This window comes from Mirounga angustirostris, unplaced genomic scaffold (assembly GCF_029215605.1).
Source record: "Mirounga angustirostris isolate CCGP_5_RB_7025 unplaced genomic scaffold, mMirAng1.0.hap1 SCAF_7, whole genome shotgun sequence".
NCBI lineage: Eukaryota > Metazoa > Chordata > Mammalia > Carnivora > Phocidae > Mirounga > Mirounga angustirostris.
In genome coordinates, this window is record NW_026991715.1 from 57964897 (window position 1) to 57985170 (window position 20274).

At 42.4% G+C, this 20274-nt stretch overlaps 1 protein-coding gene across 5 annotated transcripts in view; it reads left to right on the forward strand.

Annotated features, from left to right (window-relative positions):
* The window catches only part of SV2C (synaptic vesicle glycoprotein 2C), a 219948-nt gene that overhangs the window by 162161 nt on the left and 37513 nt on the right, over positions 1-20274 (forward strand). For all 5 annotated transcript variants that reach the window (XM_064596256.1, XM_045896699.3, XM_054512472.2 and 2 more), the window contains 7 exons: positions 6201-6334; positions 7005-7094; positions 10391-10501; positions 10951-11039; positions 14915-15073; positions 18187-18320; positions 19936-20139. In XM_064596256.1, coding sequence (XP_064452326.1) covers positions 6201-6334; positions 7005-7094; positions 10391-10501; positions 10951-11039; positions 14915-15073; positions 18187-18320; positions 19936-20139 — 921 coding nt within the window. The remainder of the gene's footprint in view (positions 1-6200; positions 6335-7004; positions 7095-10390; positions 10502-10950; positions 11040-14914; positions 15074-18186; positions 18321-19935; positions 20140-20274) is intronic.

Sequence of the window (20274 nt, forward strand, 5' to 3'; positions counted from 1 at the left end):
TAGCCTGCAGTAATTTGTTACATGTTCGTATACTACCATAAACACACTGTGAGAAAGTGTGTGTATGTTTTCATTTAGCAATGTTTAAAGAGAACCTTCCAGTGGACCACAACTTGCTGTAGGCATTGAGAATACATTGGTGAGTAACAAAAACAGAGTTCCTACTCTCCCGATGGGGAGGACAGAGAGTTAACATGTCACCAAATCAATGCAGTTGATAGCTTTGGATAGGAGGAAGTGCTGTGGAAACAGTAAGACAGGCCTTGGTGACAAAGGGTGGGATTGAGGGTTTGGCCTCTCTGAAGAGACGACCTGGAAGGTGGGAAGGAGGCATCAATATATGCAAATATTCGGGCAGAGCGGTCCTGGCAGGGAAAATACCAAATGCAAAGACCCTAAGGGAACTACACTTGGGATGACCTGGCCTGAAAGACCCTCTCACTTTCAAACCTCGGAGAAAGGACAGCTAAAATAGAACAACCGTCCTTTCAAATGTATGGCTGGGCTTCCAAGGAAATTAGGCACAGCCCCTAAGATGAAATTAAGCTTTGAATATTCAAAGAACTATGAGCAGTTAGGTAGGGCCTGAGCAAGAGGGCAAGGGGAACAGCAGCAGATGAGCTCAGGTAGATAGGTAGGGATCTGTTTCTGTTGGCTCCAGAGACCATGGTAAGACATTTGGATTCCGTCCAAATGTCTTGGGAGCCTTTGGATGCTTTTAAGGAGCAGAATGAAGTGCTCTTTTTTTTTTTAATTTTATTTTATTATGTTATGTTAGTCACCGTACAGTACATCATTAGTTTTTGATGTAGTGTTCCATGGTTCATTGTTTTCGTATAACACCCAGTGTTCCATGCAATACATGCCCTCCTTAATACCCATCACCGAGCTAACCCATCCTCCCACCCCCGTCCCCCCTAAAACCCTCAGTTTGTTTCTCGGAGTCCATAGTCTCTCATGGTTCATCTCCCCCTTCCTTTTTCCCTTCCTTCTCCTTATGTCCTCCATTCTATTCCTTATGTTCCACAAATAAGTGAAACCATATGAGAATTGACTTTCTCTGCTTGACTTATTTCACTTAGCATAATCTCCTCCAGGCCCATCCATGTTGATGTAAAAGTTGGGTATTCATCCTTTCTGATGACTGAGTAATATTCCCTTGTATACATGGACCACATCTTCTTTATCCATTCGTCTGTTGAAGGGCATCTCGGCTCTTTCCACAGTTTGGCTATTGCGGACATTGCAGCTATGAACATTGGGGTGCATATGGCCCTTCTTTTCACTACATCTGTGTCTTTGGAGTAAATACCAGTAGTGCAATTGCTGGGTCATAGGGTAGCTCTATTTTTAATTTTTTGAGGAACCTCCACACTGTTTTCCAAAGTGGATGTATCAACTTGCATTCCCACCAACAGTGTAAGAGGGTTACCCTTTCTCCACAGCCTCTCCAACATTCGTCGTTTCTTGCCTTGTCAATTTTGCCGTTTTAACTGGTGTAAGGTGGTATCTCAGTGTGGTTTTAATTTGAATTTCCCTGATGGCTAGTGATGATGAACATTTCTTCATGTGTCTGTTAGCCATTTGTATGTCTTCTTTTGGGAAGTGTCTGTTCATGTCTTCTGCCCATTTTTTGACTTGATTATTTGTTTTTTGGGTATTGAGTTTGAGAAGTTCTTTATAGATCTTGGACCTCAGCCCTTTTATTGACATTTTAGTTTATTTATTTTTAGTGATCTCTATACCCAATGTGGGGCTCAAATTCATGACCCCAAGGTCAAAAGTCACATGCTATTCCAACTAAGCCAGCCAGGTGGCCCTAAATTTTGTTTATGTAATCTCTATGCCCAATGTGGGGCTTGAACTCATGACCCTGAGATTACAAGTCATATGCTCTACTGACTGAGCCAGTCAGGCGCCCCCTCTTATCGATGTTAAAAGGGTAAGTCTGGCTGCTGTCGGGAGAGTGGCTTGTGGTACATGGCGGGGGGACAGGGAAAGGAGAGTGAAGCTCCTGCTGTAGGTCAGGGGTACAGTGTTGCCAGCTAGGAGTTCGGTGGTGCCAGGGAGATGGGGAGAAGTTGTGGCTTTGAGGTCTGTTGGAGAGATGGAGCTTGCAGAGAGATTGGACCTTGAGTGTGATGAGGGGAAAAGAGGACTCGGGGATGAGGTCTTGGTTTTAGTCATGAATATCTGGGTGGCTGGCAGTGTGTCATTTTCTGAAGCAGGAACATTGAAAGAAAAGCAAGAGTTTTCTTTGGTAGCAGAGCAGGAAATCAGAAGTTCCATTTTGGACACAATAACTCTGAGATGCCCAGTAGACATCTCTGTGAAGATGTAAATAGGCAGGTAGAGAAGGGTTTCTGGAGCTCTAGAAAGAAAAGAGGCCATGTTTCAGAGACAGTGGCCTATAGATAGTGCTTAAAGTCATGGAAATACACGAGTCTGCCTAGAAAGAACCTGTATCCAGAGAACAGGACTGACAACCAATATTTAGGATATACCGACTTTGGAGAGCTAGTCAGAGAAAGAGTCAACTAAGGAAACTGAGAGAAAGCCAATGAGGCGGGAAAGAAACTAGCACATGTCATGATGAGGAAGACAAGGGAAAAAGTTCTTCAAAGGAAGAGCATGATCAACCATATGGAATAATTTAGACAGTTCGAGTAAGAAGAGGACAGAGAAGTGCCTATTAGATTTGGCAGGACAGATTACCTTGACTGGCACAGCTTCTATGGACTTGGGGGCAGAAGCAGGAGACCGTTGCTCTAGACCATTCTTTTGAGAATGGAGACAGAGGAGTAGCAGTGCAACTGGAGAGGCCTGTGGGGGTCAAGGTAGGGTTTTTTCTTAGATGGTGGAGATGGGTGTGCTGATGGAATGACCCATCAAGTAAGGTGAGAGAGCACCATGAGGAGGACCAGAGAGGAGGGGTAGGTAACTACAGGAGTTCTGTCCTTGAGAGAGAGAAGGAGGAGAGAGTCACAAGGACAGATTGACCTTGGATTGGTTACAACAGACCAACTGCCGATGCCCCTGAGAGAAGGCGGAGGGTACAGACAGGCACAGGTGGGTGAGAAGATTCAGGAGTGAAAAGATGAGATGTATGTAGTTCTCCCTGTGTTTGCATTCTCAAAGAAAACAGGAGGTGGGGGTCAAGTGCACGGAGTAGAGTAGATGGCTAGAGATTTGAAGAGAGATAGAAGAAGGGTACAACTGAGTTTTGGAGGCTGGGGAAATGCATATTGCAAAAAACGGAGAGAGAAAGGAGTGGACCCCACCCCCTTTATATAAAGCAAGAGCACACACACACACACACACACACTAAGCAGGGGGTCAGAGACTGACTTCACGGCTAACGAAGTACAGAAGGATGTGAACCGCAACGATCAGGCTAAACTTAGGCTGCTGGACAGAAGAATCTACACCTGAAAAAACTGCATTTTAAGCTGAGGAGAGGGGGACTCTGGACCAGCTAGCTCTCCTCCAGGATTAGATTCTATTTGTTGTCCAATTTCCTCCGTAGGCTGAAAACTGCTCGAATGGAATCACATTGCACTCAGTCTCTTCCCTCATTGATGTGATGTTTGGGAGTGGTGAGAGTGAAGGGCAGTATTTCTAAGACCAGCTGTCAAAAAGGAGACTGAAGTCATAGGAGAGGCCATTGGAGAAGTCCAAGCAAAAGCCAGGAGCCTGAGGTTTCATAGAGAAGAGCTAGAATTCTTCAATTTAATTGCTGTCAATCATATAAGCAACAGAGCTGTAACTACAGAGAGCTGTATGGCTTTCTTTTTTTTTTTTAATTTTATTTTATTATGTTATGTTAGTCACCATACAATACATCATTTGTTTTTGATGTAGTGATCCACGATTTGTTGGCTTTCTTAATGCTGATGTAAGAAATCACCACAAACTGACTGGTTTTAAACCACATAAGTTTATTACCCTAAAATGCTGGAGGTCGGAAGTCTAAATGAGTTGGCAGGGCTTCTGGGGGCGGGAGGGGAGAAGACAGCCCTCGCCTTTTCCAGCTTCTGCAAGCCGCCTACATTGCTTGGCTTGTGGCCCCGGCTACATCTTCAGAGTCAGCACTATAGCACCTTCAGATCTCTCTCTGAGCTGACCTCCGACTTCCCTCATCACATCTCCTTCCCTCTCTTTCTCTCATGAAAAGGCTCTTCTGCTTATGTAAGTCAGGCCCCACTCTATGAGTAATCAGTCTACCTCAGGATCCTTAACTGAATCCCCCCTGCAGGGTACCTTTGCCATATATGGTAATGTAGTCACAGGTCTGGGCATGGGGACGAGGACATGTTTGGGCAGGGAGGGAGCCCTGTCCTAGCGCCAGAAGCTTCCAGCTTTATCCACTAGTGTGATGTAGTCCTGTGCTGTAGCTTTGCATTTGCTTCACTCAGCCATCTAAAGCTTTTCTTTTTTATCCAGTGTGTAAAATAATAGGATCTAGAGCTTTTAAAAAAGATATTCATTATAGGAAACTTTCAGATCAAATGTGAAGTGAACAAGGTATGTTTTCTCTATTCCATCAATTTTTTTTTCTGTGTTTTGGGTATTTGGGACTTCGGAACTTCTGCTACAGAAAACACTGAGAGTAGACATCCCCTCCTAAAGTTCATGATGTGGTTAATTTACCAATTCGCATAACCATCAGGTATTAAATTCCCAGAAAATGTTTATGAATCTAAGATTGATGTACCATGTCATTGATGTTTACATCATTTGTCAACAAATTCTGTGTTTATGAGCAAGTGTGCATGCACATGAGGCTGAGTGTGGTATATGACTCTGCCTCAAATCCTGGTGGAGAAGGTGCTGATGTGTAACTTCAGCTTTGTGACCCTGAGGAAGTTACATCACCCTCAGAATCTCACTTGGCTTCTGTGTAAATAATGAATAAGTACACTGCTCTCCTGGGGATGGGGTATAAAATACCTGACTTTTATTCACAAAAGGCCTTATAAGTGCCAAGTATTGCCAAAAACTAAAATTTTGCCGTGTGTAATTCATCTATATCTCTATAAAATTCTGCTCTGTTTTCAATTAGATTTGATATCCTTCATTATTTCTCATTTAGAATCATGTTTGAATTTAGCTTTCAACCATTTTATATTCATTCAAATATTGGCTTCCTTTAGTTCTTTTTTTTCACTGTTATTTAAATTTTATTAATATTATTTTTTACTTATTATTTCATTTCAGCTTTTATTTAGTTCTTACACTTAGCTATATAACTAGGGGACTCTGGCAGTGGGATTCCGTTTATTCTCAGCAGTTTTCCTTTTAGTTTTTAAAGAGATTTCTGTTTGTATCCCATTATGCTTGTTTTTATTAGAGTAAAAATACTATTTAGAAATTTTAGATTGTCTTGATCTATTTTATGACGTGCATATGGAGAGATACCGCACCTGCCATTTCTTCACAATTGTACGGGTCAGGGTGCTGGCAGGAAACCAAGAACACCCTCACAGGGGATCACTGAAGAGTCACGTGGAAACAGTGAAAAGAAACCAAGAGGGAATAATAAAGCACCTAGGAGCTAGCAGCAGGGGGGCATCTTGTACCTACCTGTGCCTCAAAGAACACCAGGATGGAGGGATTGCCAAAAGCTGACAAGAGCTGTGGCTGTAGGAGAAGGTCCCAGGGGGTGAGCATACCAACTGCCAAATCTGCCCCCAGCCAGGGGAAGGGAGAAGGGAAACAAGGGAAATAAATATCTTGAATGCTGTTCCCACCATGCCAGACCCAGTGGAAGCCAATGGTCAAGGGAGCCAGTTGATGCCTCCATAGCAGTCCATTTCCCGGCACACAGCGGGGAGAGGGGGGGTGGGGCAGTGACCTGGAAGAGCAAACAGAACATGTCCCAGCACAGAGGTCTATTGGAAAAATATCCCAGATTACTTTATCATGGCCTTTGGAATTCGATTGTGCAGAAACACACATGTACCCCTATACTTAAGCCCTGACCCCTTTGGTTTCTTTCTCTCACCACTGCTATTGGTGGTTGTAAAGTTGAGCTGATCACCATGGCTAATGCCCAGATCGTCTCATTCTTCTGTGAGTATTAAGACTTGACAATACATTCGCAGTGTAGATACCCACAGTGATTGGGGGGAGGGTCCTCGCTTTCCCAGCAGGCCATCTGGGAGGCGCTGTCCTTCACTCTTCCATTCTTTCTTTTCTAGGATGGAGCTTCAGCATGGGGTCAGCTTACCAGTTTCACAGTTGGCGTGTGTTCGTGATAGTCTGCGCGCTCCCCTGTGTCTCCTCGGTGGTGGCCCTCACATTCATGCCTGAAAGCCCACGGTTCTTGCTGGAGGTAACATGTATTACTGTGAATATCTAAGGGAGCCACACACATTGGAAAAAGTTCCTTGTTAATTCTAGGAAAGTGTGTTTGCCTCGCTAGGAGGTACGCTTTCCCTTGCCTGCCATGGAACCATGGAGGGGTTGGTTTTGTGGAGACATGCTTTAAAAGACCCGTGTGTGAAAAAGCTACCTCGTGGCCTAAAAGCACTAATGTTCCTCCCCAAGCAAGTAACTTTTCACTCAGTGAAGAGACTTTGTCTTTTTTTTTTTTAAATTTTATTTATTTATTTGACAGAGAGAGACACAGAGAGAGAGGGAACACAAGCAGGGGGGGAGGGAGAGGGAGAAGCAGGCTTCCCGCAGAGCAGGGAGCCCGATGCGGGGCTCGATCCCAGGACCCTGGGATCATGATCTGAGCCGAAGGCAGACGCTTAACGACTGAGCCACCCAGGCGCCCCGAGACTTTGTCTTTTTTATACATGAACTTTTAGCAGCTAAAGATGCTATTTCTAGTTCTAGGCACATCCATTGAACTGCTCAGGTACTTAGGGATATCCAGTGGGATATCCCATTTGGCAATTACACCCAACTTGCTCTGACAACACAAGACGGTTACTGGAAAATCAGGGAGTATAAGTGTTTTACCTTTTAGCCCTTCAGTGTCTGTTTGCATTTCTTAGGTTGGAAAACATGATGAAGCGTGGATGATCCTGAAGTTAATTCATGACACAAACATGAGAGCACGGGGTCAGCCTGAGAAAGTCTTCTCGGTGAGTACCTGCTTCTCAGTGAATCTTCTATGCCAGGGGCCAGGAAACCTTTTCTGAAAAGGCCAGATTGTAAATTTTTCTCTCTACACCAGCTACACTCATCTTTTGGTTCCTCATATTCCACTTCACTTAGACATGTTGCACTCACTGGCTCTGTGTGTACCATTCACTCTGCATGGAATGTTCTTACAGCTTCTAGTTACCAAGTCTATTATCAATGGGGAAAGCCAGTCTAAATTAATGAAAATTGGATGGATGGAATTTTTTGGAAGGAACAGTGGTTTAAATCTTTTTACATAGGCAGTCATACATTTAGGCTAATAATGTTTTGTCTGAAATAGGTTTAGGCCGATATACAGTAAGACATACGGAGACATAAATAAGATCTTCAGTATCTTATAAATAATACCAACTACAGGTGTTAAAACATATGAAATAGTTCCTCATTAAACAGTCTGTTGACATCTTATTTATTTCATTTTTACTTAGGAAACAAATTTTTCATATTGTAAATATAGACTTAAGTTTGGCCTTTATCTAAATTACCACACATTCTTCATTAGCACAATTTTTTATGCAATGTCATGGAGAAACGAAAGTCAGTAATGGATGCTCTCCATTGAGGACCTGAAAGTCTTTGAATAGGCCCTTCTTTTAAGCAGATGCACAACAGAGGAAGGATTTTTTTTTAAATGAAAGGATCAGAAGGCTAGAGGAATCTTGAGGCATCATCTAGATACTCAATGTCACTTAACGCTTCTTAGCCACATGAGGGAAAAACCCTTTACCAGAGGGATCTTCTGAGAAGGAGAGTCTCTCCAGGGCATCACTGAGCTACTTACCTGCTTTTTCCTCCAGAAGGTTTGAGTTACCAAATTCACACATGGTCATCCATGTTGTTACTAGATTAGGTGAGAACAGGGGGGAATACTCCAAAAGAATGGATAAACTCAGAGTCATTTATTATGTGACTTTCAAAGTCATTACATGATTCCACCATGACAAATTTGTCTTTTCCCTTATTATGCCTACAATATAGTGAATCTGCATGCATTCCTCCAAAGCCTTCTTTTAAAGCTCTTCTTCTTTTTTTTTGTTTTTTTTTTTTAAAGATTTTTATTTATTTATTTGACAGAGATAGAGAGTACAAGTAGGCAGAGAGGCAGGCAGAGGGAGAGGGAGAAGCAGGCTCCCTACTGAACAGGGAGCCCGATGCGGGACTCGATCCCAAGCCCCGGGATCATGACCTGAGCCGAAGGCAGCCGCTTAACCGACGGAGCCACCCAGCGCCCTAAAGCTCTTCTTCTTATGCCCCTAACTTAAATATTGTTTTCCAGGACTCTATTTTTAGCTAATTTCTCTTTTAATCCTATATGCTTTCCTTAGCTGATTCTAGCTCTCTATCTCCTAATGGACAGTTCTCCTGAGCTCCAGACATACGTGTTGAAGGCCTTTATGGACATCCTTTTATGTCCTTTCCAATCTGAATTTCTGAGTCTGAACTTAGCGCCTTAAGAGTCTTCAAGCTTCTTTTTTTTACTAAATTCTACCAGAAGATACCACCAGTACCACAAACCGGAAAACTTTACAACTACCCTATTTCTTTCTTCCCTTTTATCCCCATAATATTCAAGGAATCACTCTGTCCTATTATTTCTATCCTAAATGTCACTCCTCATTGTTCCTTACCTTTGACCCTACTGCCGCTGGTTTCTTTCAGCCCTCTTTACTCACTGCCCTCTGCCCTTGGACTATTCTTCAGGAATCTAAAACTCTTTGTAGTTGGCCAATACCTTGTTTTCTCTCACAACTCAGGATGTTTGCACATGGTATCTATCTCTCACGCTTGGAATGGCCTCTAAGTGGTTTACATACATGGTAAATGACATACTTCTCCATAAGTCCCAGCTTAGATTCAGTCCATGAAGGCTTCTCTCATTCCCAAGACAACTTGAGTGTTCTATAAAATACATCTCTCCCATCCAATATAGATCTCCATTAGAGGTTTTTTTCTTTGTATGGTAATTGCTGAGAGGATGTCAGTAATGGATATTTTATGTTTGCATCTCCGTAGTCTAGTGCTGGACCTGGTACACAGTGGGTGCCCGTGAATGAATGAACAAACAAACATTGATGAGTAGAGAAGAAGAAGCCTCCCCAAAATAGTATGTTGAGTGATAAGAACACCTCTGTGGTTTAAAAAAATCTAGAGTATCACAGAATAATGCCTCCATGGGTTATTTTGAGCTGACTCTATTTGGAATCCCACATTTAACTCAGACATTATTTTCATTAAATATAGACCTCTTTGTTGACAGAGCCAGGAAGAGTCTACTGCTTACCTTGTATAATTTGGAAGATGCTGAGGGTCCCCAAATGACCACTGTCAAAAGACAGCCTGGGTACCTGGATTCTCACAAAAGAAGTGCTGCTTTGGATGTGGGCAGAATCTCCAGAAAAAAAGTGTTCAAAAGTGTTCAAAAGTGATCCCTGGCAGGGGTCACATTTGTGCAATTGCTGTGTTCTCTCTCAGAAGTTACATAAATATTGACTAACAGCGTAAGATGGGACAGGTCCACAAAAGGAACCATTCTTTTTTTTTTTTTTTCTATTTTTTCTGTTTTCAGGCTTCATTCTCTGTGTTGAAAGCATTGCCTCTCCCATGTCTAGGTTCTTTTCCTGAGCAGAAGAGGCTAACTTAAGTTCTAGATGCAGCTTTTCACAGTGGTCTCCCATCATTTATGCCCCCTCTGTCACGGAAGAATCTGTCAGAATTCTTTCTCTCGGCTCGCCTGTGGCCATTTGCTGACCAGCCGCTGTGGTGTTAGGCTACAGGAAAAGGAGAAAAGGGGCATAAAATATAAAGATAACTTTTAAGAATACAAGTTGGATGAGGAAGCTTTAAGAACTATGTTGAGGGGCCAAATGTATCAAATCAGTAGGCTCCAATGTAAAGTATGTACAATCACTTCAGTCCAAGCAAAATAATTCTTATTCCAGAAGCTAATCTCTCTGAATGTTTTATCTGCGAAATGTGTGCCTTTATGGTTTCCAAAGGACATTTGGGGTTCATATTACTCCATCCCTCCCTGTTCTTCTGCCTTTGCTCCGTGGTATTCCCTCCTATTCATTCTTTATGCAGTTCTTTTAGGTGGTGTTGGGATGTGTGTACTTACGCCCATGGTCTCATGTAGGAATGGAATGATTATCAGATACCTGCTTACTTTTGTGGGAGTTGGGATTTGCTCCTCTCAAAACAAAAAACTCAGCACGTGGCACTGTGTTGTTCTCTACAGGTCCACAGAATCAAAACCCCCAAACAAATAGATGAGCTGATTGAAATTGAGAATGACACACACACGTGGTACAGAAGGTGTTTTGTCCGGATCCGCACGGAACTCTATGGAGTAAGTAACAGACCCGCCCCGAGTGCCGGCCAACATGTCACCTTTGAAGTTGGTCAGAACAGGGTTGATAGTGGCCGCCATGCGTGGCCCTGTGCCCCCTGCTGTCCAGGATACCTCATTTGCCTGCACTGGGACCAGGTGAAAGGACCCTCCTGGGATAAGTGGACTGGACAAGACATTTCATCTTTGGGAAGGGAAGGTGCTAGGCAAGGAGTCTTGGCAGGGCTGGGACACACTGAAGTTTTAAGTTACTTTGTCCCTTGGCTTCCAGGCAGCTAAAAAAGTGAAGCTTGCAGGATTTGGTTTCCTAGAGCCTTCAGCCTTGACATTTGAAGTTCCAATGAATCTGGCTAAAAGAAAAGTCAGTGTTTTTATAACTGGTGAAGGGGATTGGGGAGTGGGTTCACTGCATAACCACACAAGAAAACTAACTCTTGAACATTTCACAGATTTGGTTGACTTTCATGAGATGTTTCAACTACCCCGTCAGGGAAAATACGATAAAACTTACAATTGTTTGGTTCACCCTGTCCTTTGGGTAAGTAATATTTCAGTTCTTGGTGAGTGAAATCTTTACATTTCCACACGGTAACTCTCAGTCATGCGGCTCTCCTTTCTTACACTGTTTAATGCTGTTACTATATTAGGAAAGATTTTTTTTTTTCAGTTTAGATTTGCTGACCATGACAGTTTTTATAAATGACTTACCTTGGGGCGCCTGGGTGGCTCAGTCATTAAGCGTCTGCCTTCGGCTCAGGTCATGGTCCCAGGGTCCTGGGATCGAGCCCGCATCGGGCTCCCTGCTCAGCAGGGAGTCTGCTTCTCCCTCTCCCATCCCCCCTGCTTGTGTTCCCTCTCTCACTGTGTCTCTCTGTCAAATGAATAAATAAAAATCTTTAAAATAAATACATAAATATATGACTTACCTCATCTTATCACAGCGCTGGGTGACAAAACCAATAGTGCCTGGAAAGTCTGACGCGACTATGGGTGGTTTGCTCCCCATAGCTTCTCTACCCTCTTCTCCTTGTTCGCTTGGCACCAGCCACTGGCCTCCTTGCTTTTCCTTGAACATGTCAGAACGTTCCAATCTCAGGGAACTGCCTTGGCACTGCTCCCCAGACATTGCCCCGCTCATTTCCTCACCTCTTTTGAGACTTGGCTCACATGTCACCTTCTCAGGGTCACCTTCCTTAAGCACTTACTTAATTGCAGCCCCTCAGCACTCCCTACCCCCTTCTCAGCCTTATTATCCCCCCCAAAGCACCTTCCATCTTCTCATACACAAAAAATTTCTGTATTCTCTAGAGAATAAAGCTCTGTCTCCCCCTCTGTGGAAGCTCTGTGAGAACAGGGATTTTAAACTGTCTTGTTCACTCCTGTATGCCCCCGGCACATAGTAAGTGCTCAATAAGTAGTTACTGAATGAATAGAACCACCATATGTATGTTCTAAGAAAAGAGGAGATAGGAAGAAAATACCAGAATTTTATTTGCTAATGGCTTTAGAATATTTGTGCCCAACTCTATTTTGCATAATTTACTGTTTAAAAGAGGCAGTTAGATAATACCCTATACTTTCAGGTCAGTTGGCTCTTAATGCCCTAGCAGAGCTCAACATCTATGCTGCAGGTTCTATCTGTAAAAATCCCTAAGTTAAAACAGGTGAGTGATCAAAGATGGTTGATCTTTCATAGTGCTGTGAGGGGTGGTAAATGGAGAGACAAGGAAAGTGTGGATCAGAAGACCTAATACCTCATTCTGCTCTGTGACTTGGAGACACTACCAAGTTTTATTTCCTTATTTCCAAGTTAAGAGGGTAGATTCGGAATATGTAAAGTAACTCCCACTCAAGTTCTAGAAGACACATTAATCAATGAAGGCAGAGAAGGCTAAAAAGTGCCTACTATGTTCTAAACACTCAACGAGGTACAAAGATAAGTAGTCAAAAGTTCTATTCTTGATGTGGAGATTTACATGGTTTGCTAACATTTTGTTATTTATTGCTGACCACATTTTAAGCTTTATGGTTTCCTTGTAATATCCCTGAAATGTTAAAGAGTGGCTAGCATTTGGTAGATATTCAGTAAATGTTCACTGAATAAATGAAAAATTAGCTGAAACTCCTCCACATCATTGATGATGTATGTTCCAGGCTAGCATGCTTCCCTCATTGTTGCCACTTTCAAAGATTTTTGTCCTGAGTATGAGTAGAGAGCAGTGTGATTGATGTTCCACCCCTGAGTCATTTCTGCTTTAGTGGCCACCACTCACACCCCCACAGTGATTCAGTCATGCTCTATGAAAAGAAGGGGTTGGAGATCTATGGAATCCTAAGGCAGAGATGTTTTAGAAATCTTGATGACAGTGATGAGGATAAACACTGAAGTCTTTTGAGCACTCACTATGTGCTAGGCACTTTGCATCCCATTTAACCAGAGTAAGGAAGGTGGGTACTGTCATTGCTCTGATATTAGACATGGGGCACCTCAGGCTGAGATGAGTATGCATCTGAAGAATCACCTGGAGGACTCCATCTCCAGAGTTTCTGATGCAGCCGTTCCGGATAGCACCTAAGGGTTTGCATTTGTAACAAGTTTTCAGGCGATGCTGATGCTGCTCATCCAGAGATCCTATTTCGGGAACCACCAACTTAGAGTAGCGCTCTCTAATAGAAATAAAATGCAAGCCACATATGTCATTTTAAATCTCCTAGCAGCCACATGAAAGAAAATAAAAAGAAACAGATGAAATTAATTTTAAAAATATACTTTATTTAGCTCATTATGTCCAAAGTAGTGTAATTTCAACATATAATCAATATAAAAATGATTAATGACTTAATTTTACATTCTTTTTTTCATTAAGTCTCCAAATTTGATATTTTATACTTAACAGCAGATCTCATTTGGATTAGCCACATTTCTTGTTTTTTTTAGTTTTTATTCAAATTCCATTTAGTGAACACATAGTATAATATTAGTTTTAGTTGTACAACTAAAACTCTTCCATACAATACCTGGTGCTCATCACAGCAAACACACTCCTTAATCCCCATTACCTGTTTCATCCATTCTCCCCCCCCCACACACACACCTCCCATCTGGTAACCATCAGTTCTCTGTAATTAAGAGTCTCTTTCTTGGTTTTCCTCTCTCTTTTTTTTCCCCTTTGCTTGTTTATTTTGTTTCTTAAATTCCACATATAAGTGAAATCATATGGTATTTATCTTTCTCTGACTGGCTTATTTCACTTAGGATAATACTCTCTAGCTCTATCCACATTGTTGCAAATGGCAAGATGTCATTCATTTTTACAGCCAAGTAATATTCCATTTATATGTACATGTATGTAAACACACATACACCCACATCTTCTTTATCCCTTCATTAGTCAATGGGCATTTCGGCTGTTTCCATAATTTGGCTATTGTAGATAATGCCGCTATAAACATCAGGGTGCATGTATCCCTTTAAATTCGTATTTTTGTATTCTCTGGGTAAATACCCAGTTGCTGGATCATAGGTATTTTTCCAAAGACCTACGAATGGCCCACAGACACATGAAATGTACCATCACTGATCATGAGGGACATAAAAATCAAAACTGTAATGAGATATCACCTTACACCTGTCAGAATGGCTGAAATCAGCATAAGAGACAACAGGTGTTGGGGAGGATGTACTGTTGGTGGGGATGCAAGCTGGTGCAGCCACTCTGGAAAACAGTGTGGAGGGTCCTCAGAAAGTTAGAAATAGAGCTACCCTATAACCCAGCAAGTGCTCAGTAGCCACCTGTGGTTAGAGAATGCTGTACTAAAGAGCACAGCAGAATGGCTGAGCTGCCCCCTGCTAGAGTCCTACGTAAGAGAGTACGGCAGAACGTGGGAATAACCTGGATTTTCAGATAATAACCCGAATGACCCTTTTCCCAGCCTTGAACCATTTGAGAAATGGGTCTCTGCCCTCGGGCTAATAGTATCACAGTAATGTAGGCACCAAGAAATAGTCCCCATTAGTAAAGAGGTCATTCTTTAACAGTACTCAAGAGTTTTGGGAGCCCAGGAGTTTGTACCACCAGACTAGGAGATGGGGTTCCTCAGTGAGGCCTGGGGTGATGAGAAGAACATCAGGGTCAGGGAGCCCTGTGTTGGTGTAGGTTGCAGGTCCCTGCCCAAAGGCAGAGTGCAGGACCCCTATCCCTGGGGCTTCCCAGGCAGTCTCTCCAGCGTGATTTTTGCAGACTGATGCATGGCAGGGAGGGGACAGTACAGATGACTGCTGGATGATTCCTTATGTTGCAGAGAGCAGATCAGTGCTTCTCCAGGAACCCCTGCCTCTCTGAAAATGGGGGGGGGTCACTACCACCGGGTGTGCCAGCACCTGTACATACTCCCATGTCTTTGTCTTTGCAGGTACTATGGATTATCTGTGTGGTTCCCTGATGTCATTAAACATCTGCAGGTGAACATGTTGCCCATTGAAAAGATCGAGAGAGAGAAATTTTCAAATTTCAGTGTTAACTTTACAATGGCAAATCAGTTGCACACGGGAGCGGAATACGACAATGGCAGGTCCAGAAACTTTGAAATAACTTAATTTGCTGTCTGTTCTGAAAAATGTCTTTCTTCTGAGCCTCCGCTGCATGGAAGCATGCACTGTTGTTTGCTTATTTTTGGTTTTTTGTTATTTTAGTTTGTACGCTAGTCATTTTCAAACTGAATTTGAACACGTCCAAATGAGCTTTAAAAAAAAAGGTGTATGTGTATCAGTCCTTCGCTTAAAACTGCTTCTGAAAACGCTGCTTCACATTTGTGAAGTAGCGGAATTAACTGGTATGAAGAGAAAATTCAGAGAGACGCTGGAAAGCCACAGAAATAAGTCATGGAATAGAAGAGTGAGGAGTATGAGGAAATAAGATGGGTGATGGTGTTACTTCATTCAGAGAAGAAACCTGAAGTGTAACTTGATGCCTGTCTCCCACCCCTGAAAAAGGGAACCACTTTTCAGAAGCCCTTCCTTCTCCAGGTGGCTGAATCAAGAAGTGGCGCTACATTGTATCAGGAAGACTTTCCCTTAGAGAACAGGAATGATTCCCCAAAGTTCAGGGCTTCGAAAATAACGGAATAAATTAGCAAAGGACGTTTTTGAAGATGGAATCTGGAATGCATCTTGATAAGGAGAGAGAACTGGCTCAGGAAGTGGTTCCAGTGCATTCTTTCAGGGAGGGAAAGGGATAGACAAGGCCATTTGTTTCTATCTGTTAGTTGTTTTCTGAACAAATAATGGCTGATGTGAGCTCCTGATGGTTCACATCATTCTTAGGAAATTGTCCCAAAGGCAGAAATGGTAAAAGTAAAAATTTTTTAAAAACTGAACAAAGTTCTGCAGGGCAAAACCACTTTGGAAGGATGAAAAAGAATTCTGTAGGATGCTTATGGTTTCTATAATGAAAGGGAGAATTATGAAGTAGGAGAGAATTGTTTAAATTGGCAGTTCCACGAGGGGCCTAATCCTTATGCAAGCCATGTAGGATCACCTTCACCCTCCCACATAAAATACCAACCAGAGTCTGTGCTTGTTTTTCCACGGAAACCTTAGAGTCCCGTGCTCGGTAATGGCAGGGTAAAATTTTACTTCATTTATTTTTAAAAGTATTGTTGCTCCATTAGAAATGTCTGATATGTTTGTGTCTCTGACATATTTTAGATGATGCTTATTAAAGTTCTAAACCGATTCTTCAGTCACCACTAGGAAATTTTTTACATTAGCAATGTAAGGATTAGCCATTTTAATAGTATTAAAATCCCTGTAAAATATATCTATTTATTTTAGAAGGTGATAGAATTTTTATTGATTTTTTGTTTGTCTTTCAGGGAAATGGGAAATGCCACTAGCTAACTCTTTTTTTTTACAAAGAGCTTTCCTATTCAGTATCATAAAATGGCACCACTTTTCAATGCTGTGGTACTGATCTGGAATAGCCTCCAGGGTAGACTATCATGAAGCAAAGCAAAAGGTGTAGAATAGTGTGTCTCACTTGCTAGCACTCCATAAATAGAATGCTCCTCAAGAGCACACGAGAAACTGGCCACACTGGCCATCTCTGGGCAAAAGAACTGGGAGAATTGAGGATGGCTGGGAAAAGACTTACTTTATCCTTTTTCAATGTTTTCAGTTTTGTACCCTGTGTACTCTGTGTACATATTATCTATTCATAAAAAACCTAAAATGGTTTTCCCTTTCGAAATTCAGTTCTGTTTCAGAAAATTGCTAATATTCTTAAAATGTGCCATTATTGGGGCACCTGGGTAGCTCAGTAGGTTAAGCATCCGACTCTTGATTTTGGCTCAGGTCATGATCTCAGGGTCGTGAGATCAAGTCCCACATCATTCTCCGCACTCAGTGTGGAGCTAGTTTAGGATTCTTTCTCCCTCTCCTTCTGCCCCTTCCCTGCTCACTCTCTCTCTCTCTCTCAAAAAAAAAAGTTCCATTAATTATCCTTCTTTAGTGGATAAGTTTATGGTTTAGATGGTTTTACTCTGGACCCTTGGAGTAGAGGTTGAAATAAGATTACTTTTTAAGATGGTGGTGTGTTAGGCCACAGTGCGCCTTGAGCTGACGAATACAATCAGGCATTAAGGTGAGAACAATTTTGAAAGTACTAAAGAGTATATAGCTTTTAAGTCAGTCAGCTTGCTTGCCTGGGAGGCTCAGACCCTTTCTGCCCCGAGTGGTATTTGGTGTAATAACTTATTCCCCAGCTGAACAAGCATTTTCATCTCAGTGACTGGCTAAGTATACATTCATGGTCTCTTAATAACTTACCGAGACACAGTATGACTATTGATCCCTGTCTTCTGGGAGTCCTTATCAACACAGACAGATCTGAGTCGTAGACTCTTTTAAGATGTTAGGATCATCACGACTATTATCATCTTCACCATCTAGAATTCCCCCCCCACCCGCCCCGCAGCACCCAAAAATGTATCTGAGCAGGTTTCATCATTCTACACTTTCAAAAGAGCAAAACTCTCTCATCACTCTCCCTGGTTCAAGCAATACCTGTTGGCTTTGAGAAGAAAAATATTCATGGAAATGAGAATGACCTGTGAGTTTTTCTTTCTATGAGCCCTGAGTTCATCATTCCTCATATAAATGAAGCAGAATTCTCATGGTGTCTCTTCAGAATAATCAGAAATCCCTATAGGAGAATGAAGAAGCCTTGAATTTTTAGCTTAGGAAACAGACTTCCATTAAAAGTGAGCATGGGAGCACATTCCTAAGTTAGAGCCATTAACCTCAAATAGAGAATTTTCAAATAAAGGCATATGATCAAGAGCAAGAGGATAGGATTAAAAATAAGGAATCGGTAGCCACAGTTAATCTCCAAACTCTCCACCTTCAATAGCATACTCCACAAAGTCTTTCACCAACATTGCAAAGCTAAATGAAGTTATCTTGAATGCCAGCTCTTCTGCTGGAAAATAATATCGGTGAGCCAGGAGATAGCCAAAGGACAGGCTGCATGAGGAAGAGGGGAAGCTAAGAGCCTAGAAGATCCAGAGACTAATGTCTTTATGGAGAGTCCATGTGGGGCATCAGATTTCTAAACCTGTTTGACTTCACTTTGAACCCTGATGGACACAGTCATTGATAAGAATTTTTCTGTGTGTTTTTTGGGCAGATTTCTAGGGATGAAGTTCAAATCTGTAACTTTCAAAGATTCACTTTTTAAGGCCTGCCTCTTTGAGGATGTGACTTCAGTCAACACCTACTTCAAGAACTGCACATTTATTGACACTGTTTTTGACAACACAGGTAGGTGTGCTACTTAGCTGTGCCTGGGGCCCCTTTAAATGGCCCAGTTCTTGGCAGAAACGTGATACCCCTGTGATAGTGTGGGCAGAGGCGCTCGGGGAAAGTAGAAATTGAAGTGTAAAGGAATGGATTTCCTTAATCAGACTGGATCATAGTTAAGCTTTTATTATTTGTCTCTGTCAGATTTAATGCAAATGGGACTTGCTGAAGTTCCAAGTTAAAATAAAAAAATCCTGAGGCGCCTGGGTGGCTCAGTCGGTTGAGCGTCTGGCTCTTGATATCAGCTTAGATCGTGATACCAGGGTCATGAGATTGAGCCCAGTGTCAGACTCCACACTGAGCATGGAACCTGCTTAAGACTCTCTCTCTCTCTCTCCCTCTGCCCCACCCCCACCCCCCTGCTCATGTGTGTGCACAATTTCTCTCTCTCTCTAAAAAAAAAAAATCCTTTGAGTAATTTTTTAAAGGGATTTTATTTATTTCCTTGAGAGAGAAGGAGAGCACAGGTGGGTGGAGGGGCAGAGGGAGAAGCAGACTCCCCGCTGAGCAGGGACCCTGACACTGGGCTCAATCTCAGGACCCTGGGATCATGACCTGAACCAAAGGCAGACGTTTAACCGACTGAGCCACCCAGGCGCCCCTCCTTTGAGTAATGTTTGAAGAAAAGAATCACCCTGTAGTTTGTTTGTTTGTTTGTTTGTTTGTTTGTTTGTTTATAATCCTGGCTTCAAAATTTGATGTCCACTTAAGTGATCATGCCTGAACTGCAGCGAACAGAGATGGACAACGCATGGCTGTGTTTAATCAGATAGTTTTTTGGTGCAATCCTGGTAATGGAGTTTGGAAAACTCCCCAGGGGAAAAGAGGGGCAGGGGGAAACTGATTGAGCACCTACTATATGCTGGTTCCTACTCTCCGTCATTAGACGTTATCTCATTTGGTGAGATAATAGTGGAGACTTGGGAAAATTAAGCAATTTGGCCACATTCTTAGACCTGGTAACAGCTAACAGTTTTATCTGATTGCAGAGTCGTTGCTTTCCCACCCCTACACTCTGGTGTGTCTGTCCTCTGAGTCCAAAATAACAGCCCGGCACTGGCAGGAGTATGGCCCTACCTTGTTGCCAGCTAGTGACCGTCCACTAAGGGCAACTCTTACTCCTTTGTGCCTTCCTCCACTTTGACCCCAACTTCTACATTCAGCCTCAGTGGGCCCAAGGAAAGTCCTGTTCCTTCTCTTTGCCTCCAAGTCCCATAAAATAGCAGTGACAAGGCTGATTCATCCACATTTTGAAACAAATTGTTTTTGTAATTGTGGTATGAAAGCTATTAGTACTATAATGATGGTACTTATGTAACATGATAATTAGAACAAAGTAACATTATAAAGAAGGAAGCAAGTAATGTAATTAGCGATGGCCAACCATAAAAACATCAGAGGATAATGGGACTCTTTAATGTATTCTTTTATTCAACTTGTAATGTGAGGTTCTAGACTAGCCCCTGTGCTTTGGCCAGGCCCTGAAGCACCACGTTTCTTTTCTGAAGTCTTGACTGGCTTTCTTAGACTGGTGCACAACTATAGAGAGCTTGATGAATTGTCCTTGTGTTCACAGATTTTGAGCCATATAAATTCACTGATAGCGAATTTCAAAACTGCTCATTTTTTCGCAACAAGACGGGATGCCAGATTACCTTTGATGATGACTATAGTGCCTACTGGATTTATTTTGTCAACTTCCTGGGGACATTGGCCGTGTTGCCAGGGAACATCGTGTCTGCTCTCCTGATGGACAGAATTGGGCGCTTAACGATGCTAGGTATGTACTTGGTTTCATGTAAAATAAAAGAGCTGCGCTTGCCATCTCCAGGGAGCCGGTTCCCACTATATTCCCTGCCCCCTTAGGGATTTGCATCCCACAGAGATGAGGAGAAATCCCTTAAGACCTTTCATT